Source organism: Theropithecus gelada, chromosome 7b (genome assembly GCF_003255815.1).
Source record: "Theropithecus gelada isolate Dixy chromosome 7b, Tgel_1.0, whole genome shotgun sequence".
NCBI classification, from domain to species: domain Eukaryota; kingdom Metazoa; phylum Chordata; class Mammalia; order Primates; family Cercopithecidae; genus Theropithecus; species Theropithecus gelada.
In genome coordinates, this window is record NC_037675.1 from 70165119 (window position 1) to 70175663 (window position 10545).

The 10545-nt window shown below is 52.9% G+C and overlaps 1 protein-coding gene across 5 annotated transcripts; it reads right to left on the minus strand.

Moving 5' to 3' along the window:
• Positions 1-940: 940 nt before the first annotated feature.
• Positions 941-9501, minus strand: ZFP36L1 (ZFP36 ring finger protein like 1). 5 transcript variants are annotated; one of them, XM_025391087.1, is made up of 3 exons: positions 6305-8161; positions 2801-3766; positions 941-2101 (listed from the first exon to the last, which is right to left on the minus strand). In XM_025391087.1, the coding sequence occupies exons 1-2, from the start codon at positions 6359-6361 to the stop codon at positions 2807-2809; spliced, it is 1017 nt and encodes a 338-aa protein (XP_025246872.1). In that variant the 5' UTR covers positions 6362-8161; the 3' UTR covers positions 941-2101; positions 2801-2806. The 5 variants fall into 5 exon arrangements, with proteins under 5 accessions (XP_025246872.1, XP_025246875.1, XP_025246871.1 ...); XM_025391090.1 differs by lacking the exon at positions 6305-8161 and adding an exon at positions 9469-9501 and having other exon boundaries at positions 941-3766; XM_025391086.1 differs by having other exon boundaries at positions 941-3766; positions 6305-7355.
• Between the last annotated feature and the right edge of the window lie 1044 nt (positions 9502-10545).

Below are 10545 nucleotides of genomic sequence, written 5' to 3' on the forward strand. Positions count from 1 at the left end.
AGCTTCAAATAGCAATCTCTGCCTGTCCCCAAATAAATCCTCCCAAGGCTCACACTCAAGATTTTGAGAAAGTTCCAACTCCTCCAGCAGGTGAAATGCTACCTGTAAGTGGTCATCCAGCCTTGGTGGAGGTGCTTCCAGCCAAGGAGACCCCACCTTTCCCAAGATGACAACACACCTAATTTTGCATAGCATCTGAGATTGTAACTAAGGTGGTGGGAACCCTTGGTTACTTGCTGTGTTGTGTTGGCCAGTGTTAACACTGACTTCCCCTTAACAGCCCTCCAAACCCAAAAGGGTATGTCAAATCCAGTCCCAGTCCCCAGTTCCTTGTGACTGAGCCCCTCACCCCGCTGGATGTTCCTCTCCAAGCAGGCAGTGCTTCCTTACACCCACCCCACGCGGGTAGGTGTTGAAAGGCTAGGACTGAGGTAAATTTCCTGTGGGCAAAATGAGCCCAAGGCACCCCAATAAAAGAACTCACTCAAATCCAAGCCTGCAACTGCCATGTGCTAGGTCCTCCTTTATCATTTTGACACCCCAAACACTATCCAAAGGAATGAAGACAACAGGCTGGGCGGGGCAGACTGGAAGGCCCTGAGCCTTGGCTCCCCAGAAGAACCGCTGAGGCTACACAGGTGTCGGCAAGGCTGGGCCCGTTGCTATTCAGCCAACAACTAACACACTGCAGTCTTTTCAGAAGTAATACAGCAGGAAGTTCAGGCTCCTTTGCAGAAAACCTCCACCCCGTCCCCTCTAAACTCAGCAAACTGCCAGCATCAAGGAAGGGAGCTATGGGCTTAGCTATAGGGATGAGATGTGGCCAACCACAGCCACAGCCCTCTCTCCCCTCCTCCCCAGGACCTGCACGGTATACAAGGGGAGAACCTTACTGGCAAAGTCAAACCAAAACCAAGTAAAACCAGCTCCACCATCAATGTTTCTTGAAAAAACGGGGTTTATTGATTTTTAAACTGCAAATAGTCGTTACAAAAAGTTTTTTTTTCTTTTAAATAAATTCACACAAAGAAAGAGAAATAGAAAGCAACGGTAGTGACCAGCAAGAGGAATAATAATTACATTCATCTTAATGTGTGTGTGCCAGTTCTGTTTACATTAACATTGGAAAACTCCAGACCTGGAATCCAGAACCTCAAATCTGTGAGTGGAATGTCTTGAGATGGGCACGTGGAAGTCAAAGGGTTTCTCTCTTTTTTTTTTTTTTCCCTTTTAGAAGCTATACATAAAAAGTTGTTTTCCTTCTGTACTGTCACAGAACTTTTACATACATTCTCAGTCCTAGTTGTGAAAGGCCTAAAGAGAAAGAAACTCAATTTGCAGTCCGACACAAAGGGGGGAATTTCTAAAATAAATAATCCAACAGTTTTTTGCATTTTTTTAAATTAATTTTTCATTTTTTTAAAATAAAATAACCAAAAAAGTGTAAAGTTACAAAAAAATGTCGTTGAAGAATAATATATTAAAACTGTGGAAAAAAAGGAAAAAGACACGTCACAAAATTTTAAGATTAATATGAAGATCATAATTTAACATAAAAGAATATATTCTATGGATTTGTCATCCCGATAAATATGAACAAAATTAACAAAAAAAGCATAGTTTGGCAATAAATACGTTTTGATAAGTTAAATAAGCTTTTTTATATTGATGTGCAGTGACAAGCAAAATTTTTGCTCTCCAATTTCTGAAAGTTATATGAAGTTTAAAACCCAGGGAAGAAAGCATGGCGTGAGTGCTCTAAGGATAGACCTACGGTATTCTAGAGCAAAAACCATTAAAGCTACTTCTACAGGAAATCGTTTTACACAGATATTGTATGTGGAATGAATACCATTAACTGCTCACCCCTTACTTTTTTTTTTTTTTTTTTTTTAGCTTTTCTCTCATTTTTTTTTTTGTTGTTATTTTTTTTAAAAAGATGTCACATATGAACTGGGGAACTTTAGCACCAAAATCAAGTCTCTCCTAGTCCATCTAGCTTCCCCTTCCTCCCCACTTAAAAAAAAAGAAAAAATTAAATCACAAAGTCCCACTTAAGTCAAAATCTTCATCCGCTTTTTCAGCCTTCCTTCCTGCAGACCTACACAAACCCAGGCAAGATTAGTCAACAGGGATTCAGATCGGGAAGAAAAAGGTTTTGAATGTCAAGACAGATTTCCCCCAAAACCCTAGTCTGGCAACAACTCTTCCAAGGGGCCGGGGAGAGGGGACAGGTGGAGAGGTGCCGCCGGGAAAAGGGGAGGAATAAGTGTGCGGGAGACTGAAATGAGGGAAGGTGCAGTTGTGTCGCCAGTGGAGGGGGCTGCTGGTTCCGGGTCTCCACCCCCCCATGGGCAGAGGCTCCGGGAGGCCCACGGGTGCCCTCTGGCGCTGAAGAGGTAATGTAGTCACAGTGACAAAGTTAGATTACAAGGCACTAAGTTGCTTCTGTAAACTGTTACTGCTTTTCTCTTGTGATTTGGCACTTAAGGCTTAAGCCGGGGGGGAAAAAAAAGGCATCTACTGACAAAATATGGGACTTGTCTGTTATGCATGGTAAGTGGGCTAAAATCCAGGGAGGGGGTTTCAAGCCAGAAGAAGCTACTGACAAATTGACTTGTCCTTATGTTAGGTGGGGTTATGAGGGGGAGAGGGAGGGGGCATTCTGAGGTGCTGGGGGAAGGGGTTGAGCTTAACCTTGTGAATGTAGGGCCTGTGGGGAATTGGATGGGTAGGGAGAAGAGGGTATGGGATGTGGGTGCAGGGAAGGGGCTGGAGTAGGCAGGAGGTCCCTCCCTACCCTGGCTTAGTCATCTGAGATGGAAAGTCTGCTGAAGATGGGCAGGCGTCTTGAGTTGTCCAAGGTTGGGGAGTCTGAGCCACTGTGGCTGCTGCTGGAGCTGCTCAGGTAGCCCTCCTGGTCCGAGAGAGAATCCTGAGGGCTGGGGGGAGAGTCAAACATGTGAGGGGACTCGGACATGGGCCGGAAGAGGAAGGTGGTTGGGGAGCCACCCCCGGGCAGCCCCATGCTAGGGGCAAAGAGGCTTGCCAGCTCCTGGCTGGAGAAGGCAAAAGGGTTATTGGTGCCATCGGGCAGGGTAGGTGAGCCCAGGAGGTCATCGGCGCTCAGAATAGGGGGTGGGGTGATGGACGTGGGGCTGTCCAGCAGCCCGGTGGCAGCGGCGGTGGCAGCGGCACTGGGAAACCCAGCAAAGCTAAAGCTATGCTGGAGGCGGGGACGGTCAGCGGAGAGGTCCCGGGCCCCGGCCAGGGCACGGCGCTCCTCGGCGTTGTGGATGAAGTGACAGCGGGGCCCATAGGGGCAAAAGCCGATGGTGTGGAAGGTGCGGCACAGCTCCGTCTTGTACTTGGGGTGGCGGGTCAGGCTGCGGAGCTCGTGGATGCCGTGTGCGAACTGGCACTTGTCCCCGTACTTACAGGCACCGTTTTCCTCAAAGGGGCGGCACAGCTCCGTCTTGTAGCGGCTGGAGTTGACCTGGCCGCTCCCGGGCTGCTTCTGGGTGGGCAGAAGCCGCTCGCCCCCTTCCGAGAAGGAGCGGTCTCGGAAGCGGCTGTCTCGCGAGCTCAGAGCGGGGGCTGGCTCACCCTTGAGGCTGCTGAGGAGCTGGTTCTGGTGGAACTTGGAGCTGGGCAGGGTGACTGAGTGCCTCCGAGGGAAGCCCCCACCAGCAGGGGTGCCCACTGCCTTTCTGTCCAGCAGGCAACCCCCTGCACTGGGAGCACTGTAGTTGAGCATCTTGTTACCCTGGAAAGAGAAGAGAGAGGATGGTAAGGACGGAGGAAATCCCACCAGGATGTCCACTATGGGCAGCCCCCTACACAATCACAAACGCCCGCTCCTTCTCAAGAACTCATCTCTACCTCTGCTCTAGCAAGCTCCCTTCGCTCTCTCCCTCCCATAGGCCATTCACCACAAGATCCAGACTGTGTGACAAGCACACTGCTCCACGCTGACTCCTGAAATGCAACCCCCATATCCTCTGTCCCCAAAGCTACCACTTTAATCTGTAAAGTTCAACTTCTTTACTGGTCAAACAGATTCTTCAACTCAAAATATCTCACACAACCCGGACCTATCTAGATTGCCCCCCTGCTCCCCCCCCCGCCCCCCGCCGCAACAAAAACAGGTAAACCTCAGAAAGGAGTCTATTATAGGCTAGTTTAGGTCCACTTCTAATCAGTCTCTGCTTAATTGATACCCCCTCCCTCAAGACCTGGCCTAAGACTCTCAAATTTCTCCTTCAGAAGTGTTCCCTTCCTTTGGCAACAGGTTTTCAGACTGCCTTTGCTTTTTCTTGTGGGGAGGAGATTGGGGGCCTGGTCTGAGGTTGAGGGAGACAGGGATGTGATTCCTGAAAATAAAACTCTTTGCCCTAAGTTCCCAGAAAAGATATTTTCTACAATAATCTCTCACCATTTCCACTCACCCCCAGCCCACCCCGCCCCCTTCACTGAGAAGATGCCTTTGCAATTAGTCTTCTGGCTGCAATAGCAGGCTTGGATAAGAGCTCCAGTGTTTAATCTTTAACGCAAAGCTGCAGATGGAAAGGAAAAGGAAAGCACCAACCCCCCTACCCACCTCCTTGTCAATAGCAGATTGGGGGTGGTGGGGATGGGGGCAGAGCCACCAATGGCAAGTTTCTGTTCCAATAGGACCCTGGTCACCTGCCCAAATATACCCAAGATTTGGAAAGGGTGCAGGTCAGGGACCTAGGAGTTAGTTCCCAGCCCATGTGGGTGTCATTGTGCAAATTCTAATGTTGGTCCCTTAGGATCAGCAGGGGGGGACCGGGAATCTGTAACTGCAACCACCCCACCGAGAGGATTACAGGAACCCAGTGGAGAGCTGGTTCCCAACAATGAGGTTCATTTAAAAAGTCCTGAGGGGGGAGGGGGCCAAAGAAAGAAATAGATCAAAGAGCCGGGAGAGTCGAGAAAAGAAGGAAGAAGTGTTGGGGAGCTCTGGCAGCCGGGCCGGCAAGTGGAGTTTGGGAATGTGCAGGGAGGGAAGGAAGCTGAAAAATTCAAACTTTTTTAAAGTTACTCTTCAGCTCCTCGGCGTCCCTGCACCCCAACCCTGAAGCCCTGGGGCGTTGGCAGCTGCACCAACAGGAGCAGCAAGCTGGGAAAACAGAGCAACATGACCCGACGTGTTAAGAGAAGGCAGAACACTTCAGCAATTAAAAAGTAGCCCAGCAGCTTCACCCTTTCAAATTGGGAGGGGGAGGTTGGAAAGAAATTTAACAACATCCGTAGGCTTTTGCTATGTATATTTAAACCGCAGTCCTGGAACATTCCGAGCTTAAAACTTGCTTTTTCAACACTGGCTGACAAGCAACATGTTTTAAGGAGGCCCCCCCATTAAATCCTTACTCGCGGGACTCTTGAGTTCAAGCCAGCATTTCGTCGCCACCCGCCCCCCCCCCCCCCCCCCCCCCCCCCCCCCCCCCCCCCCCCCCCCCCCACCCACCCCCCCCCCCCCCCCNCAACATGTTTTAAGGAGGCCCCCCCATTAAATCCTTACTCGCGGGACTCTTGAGTTCAAGCCAGCATTTCGTCGCCACCCGCCCCCCCATCCTCCCCCCCATCCTCCCCCCACCCCCCGCCGCAATCGACGAACCGCAATGCCTCTGCAACACAGGTAAGCGGGTCAACCTGAATGCCTCTTTCACCCCAAAGTTTGCTGCACGATCGGCTATCGCGGGAAGAAGCCCAACGGAGCTAGGGCGGACTCAAGCCCCACTGCAAACTTGTTCTGCAACATCTTTTTGAATCACAACTTGGCCCTTCTTCCTCGCATAGCCCCAGCACCCCGCAAAGAGTGGAGGAAAACAAAGTCCCGAGACTCACTTCCCCGAGGGATCTCCCACTCCCAACCCCACGGGTGGGTAATGCTGCTGGACAGACCTAGGACGCACACTGGGAACCCGATCAGACCAGCGAACCTGGGATCCAGCAGCACGTTACGTAAAAAAGAATCGCCCAAAACTTGTCCCAATCTCAGCCCTCCCCCCGAGGCCCCCGGGCTGCCCTGCCAGGCAAACTTCGCCCCTCAAAACCCTGGCCTCCAGATTCACATGTAATCCCCGCCAGGAACTGTTGAAACTCAAAGGGTGGGAAGGACGAGGCCAAATTCCTTCAAACTTGGGAGAAATGCGGGAGAAAAGAATCAGCTCGCTGCACCACCTACCCCACTGCCTTCCAAGACCCAAACTTTTGGGGATTATTTTTTAAGGCAAAAGAAAAAGACTTTTTGAAAAGCAAATGCTCCGCCCCCCTTTACCTTGCATAAAACTTCGCTCAAGTCGAAGATGGTGGCAGACACGAGGGTGGTGGTCATTCTGTGCGCTCGCGCGGGCCAGGGGCCAGGATCTGGTGTGTCGCGAAGGTCCCGATGCGGGGAAGGCGCAGCCTCTCCTGTCTGGAGTCCCACACGCCAGTTCCCGGCGCCCCTCGCCTTTCTGACTCCGGGGCTGGGGCGCGCAAAGCCCAATTTATAAAGTTTCAGATTTGGTGGGCCGGGGGGAGGAGGAGCTTTAAACTTATTTAAATGAGGAAGAGGAGGAAAAAGAAGTTGATTGACACTGGAGTTGAATCAGCCATGCGGTCAGGCGGGGGGGGGACAGGGGGAGGAGAAGAAACTTTCAAAAGGAAGAAGGGGGAGGGGAGACGAGAAAAGAAGGCGGAAAAAAAAAAAAAAACCACTCCGAGCCGCGCACAACTTTTTTTTTTTCTTAAAGAGGAAAAGTTTCGAGTCGGCTGACTTCCCTACCCCGCGCTTCAGGCGCCCCTCTCCGGGGCTGCGCGGGCGCAGAGCGGGAGGGGCGCGCCCCCTCCTTTGTCAGCCTCAGAGCGCGGCTGTGACGTCACTCATTCCACTCCCTCCGGGGTTCTTGTTGTCGTGTTGTTGTTTTTTGTTGGGCAGGAAGGCGGGCTCGACTTTCTCTTTTTGCCAGCGGGAGCTGAAGCCCGTCCTTAGCGCCCGGTCCGCGGTTTCCATCTTGAGCTGGTGATCCCCTTGAAACTTCCCCAAGTGTCTGCACAACTTACCTTTTCCCGACTTCTCTTCTACACTCGCCTCCCCTCCGCAAACCCGGCAGGCCGAGGACATTAGAAATTTGGGACGCACAGAACGTTCAAGTCTAGGATTTTATGTTGCTGTTTTTTTTTCCAGCGGGGCGTAGGGTGGGGCGCGGTGCGGGGGGGACTAGGGAAACTTTTTCCCCCAGGAGGACACGGTCTGGCGGGGGCGAGCGCGGCACAGTTTAGCGCGCCGCACGCGTCGATAGTGGCGCTCGCTTTGCAGCCGGCGCTCTCCGGGTGTGGGCGGGTGGGGGGCGTCGCAAAAAAAGACCACAACCAGGGCCGATTGTTTTACCAGGCCTAGGCGTGGCGTTTCTTTTCACGCATCCAATCTTTAAACTTTAGTCAAGAAAACCCTAATCCTTCCTGAATGCCCCTTCCTCCCAGAAAAAGCCCACCGAGCAACTAACTCACTACTTTCCACGCGCGCTCTGAATTCTAGGCGGCGCCACAACCCTCCCTCCTCCTCCATCCTCCCCCCACACACCTCAAGACTCTAGAACAATGAAAAAAGGTTACTTTGGTAAGAATTAAGGTAAAGAGGTGGACGGAGGCGGCACTTTAAACTTGTTACTTCTCTCTCGCCCCCACGGGAGTGGAACGTATGGCTTGTCACGCTGCGCCGTTTTGGCGGGAGGTGGAGTGGGGGGCATGGGAGCCACGAAACCGAAGGGCCCGCAATGGAGCATGACTCCCTTGAAAATGATAAAATATATACTGTTAGGTTTGGATGCCACCCACCCAAATAAAAAGTTATCGTGTCCCCCACCCGCCCCTTGCGCCTTGGCCCGAGTGCTGGTGTGATGACCCGGGCGGAAGTCGCAGGGCTGCGCTTTTTTCCGATTTCCACGCGGGCCCCGCCGCCCCCTCGGCCCTCGCACGTTTCTTCCCAGCACTCGAGGCCGCCGAGTCTGTTATGAAACCCGGTGCTGGTGTGGCTAAGATTGAGTTCCATTGCGATGTAATTAGGTCACCCCATCATGAGCACGTTTCTTTGGAAAGGACGGGGCGGGCAGAAGAGAGCGCTCGAGTCACACTCTCACCACCCCCAACACACACTTTTTTTTTTTTTTTTTTAATGCATTTCTTATTTATTCATCAACATCTGGGCAAACCCAGCGAAACCTTCCAAATCACAACTGTTTGAGAAACCGGTTGTTTTTCAACTTTGCGAAACACAACGTTTGCTGCAGCCACGAACCTACGTGATCCCAGCGGCGTCGGCTTTCGTTCGTCTCCTCTGCCTGAAATGGATGGCCCCCACTTTAACCCGGCTGCTGCCCTGCAGCCGCCTGTTGCTTCCCTCCCCCTGCTCCCATTTTTCAGCTTTTCTTGAAATCTGGCAAGCGCCAGAAAGGGAAATAACTTCCATCCACCTTAATTTAAATCATTCAAGTGTAGGTTTCTTTCTTACAGGGATGTTTGCTCGTTCTTTTCCCAGCCCAAGTGGGTGTTGGGGCGGGGGGGAAGATTTCGTGCAGTTTCTTGGTGATGAGGTAATGAGTTCCAGATTTCAGGACAGAGCAGGGTGCGCGTTGAAACCACAAGGTTAGTCTGAGTTCTGATGTGAAGCTATTTCGGTTTTTTATTCCCCCGGCCTCCACCCATTCCCGCTCCCCCACCCCCCAAAAAGAAAGGGCCGGCGGGTCTTTAACTCCCGAGGGTTCGCGAAGCTCAGCTTGGGGGACCGGAGGAGGGGCTGGAAAAAAGCAAAGGGGAAGGAGACTGGGAGCGGGCGGGGACCCTTCCCGGCCCAGGGCCTGTCCCCGCGGGGCACCGGCTGTGCCCCTGCATCGGGCGGCGCCGCTTTCGCTCCAAGGCTGCGGGACCGGCCAGGAGCACCATCAGGCGCCCCAGAATGGCTACAAAGTGGATTTTTCCAAAGAAAGCTGATTCCTCGAATTTCCTCGGCTTTTCCAACTCCCGGCGGCCCTCCCCTCCCCCTCTCCCCAGGGGCGAGGGCTCCGCAAGGCTGCGGCTGGCCTAGCCCGCTCGCTCCCGAGTTGTTTACCGGCCCCGCCGACCGAGAGTTTGTTCCAGCTCCCAGAGCCTGTCTCTATAATTAAACTCTTTTTTAAATTGTCGGGTTGAAACGTCATTTCGGGGACTTTCCAAGGGTGAGGGAGCCGAGAGGAGGGAGCAAGTCCCTTAACCCTTCGCTGACCCGACGTCCCCGCCGCGGCTGGCCGGGGTGGGGTGAGGGCCCGAGGGCGGGAGCCGACCCGCCCCCGCCCAGACGTGGTCGGCAGGTGCCCTGGGGTGGCGGGAGGGCGGCCAGCCTCTACGGGGCAGGAAGTCCGAGACGAGGAGTGCACGGCCGTCCCCCGCCAACTTCGCGGTGCAGTCAGCCCTCCCGCTCCTTACCCGCGCAGTCCCGAGGCTGGCCGCGGCCTCACCTGCACTGCCGCTTCCGACCGGGAGGCGGTGGGCCGGCTCCTCCGTCCCGGGCCCGACTTCCGGGCCCTCCCCATTCGCCTGGAGCGCGTCCCTTCGTGGGGAGGGGTGGCCCAGGTATTTTAGCTTGGAGGTGGGGGTGGGGTGGGATGTTCGGTTTTGTGCAAGGGGGAAAGTGAAAGTCTTCGGAGTGAAGGAGGCGCTGCGGATATACATATTCATCAGCCAATCTGGACCCCAAGCGCACCTCCGGGCAGGTGAGAGTCTAGAGCACTGGGCCGCAGAACCCAGACGGTTAGGCCTAGTCACAGGGGTCAGCAGGGTACCCGCTCCTGAGAGCCCTGCAGTGTTGCACTTCCTCTCAGGCTTCAGGTCATTCGCAAAATCCCCTAAATTCTTCAGGTGGAGAGAGACAGACCCCTGGAGTCCCCTAATTTAAAGTTTGGAATGCTGATCTCCCGGCCCAGATGGGAGCGAGAATCTGCATTTTTGGTAAATTTCCATCTCACGACTCAAATACTAATGTTTGAGAATCAGTGAGCCAGAACATTGAAGTTAGGCAGTCCTGGATCCAAATCTTGGCCATTTTCTAGCTATGTGACTTTTCAAGTCACTGACCAAGGCCTCAGTTTCTTCATCTCTGAAATAGGAATCATGATAACTGCCTAAATTTGACCCATAAAGTGCCTAGAGTCATGCCTCACTGAATATATGCCAGGCTGTTGTATGTAAACTAAGGCATTTGGCAACCCTTATTACACCACAAAACAAATTCCGGGGCTATTCACTTGGCAAAGGATTATTCGGTGTAGACTTCCATTAAATGGCCAACTGACAACTTATAAGTTGATCTGTGTCACTCTCTAGCCTCCATCCCCAGCCCTGGATAAGGCAGGCCCTGAGGCCTGGAAATGGGGAGAGGGCCCTGGGCTTGGAGCCTGGGGGACAGTAAAGTGGTTCAGGGTAGGGTGATGGGGATTTGTTGCCCACATCTGAAAAATACCTGATTATTGACACAAGTATTTCTGTAAACAACTACATCACTGG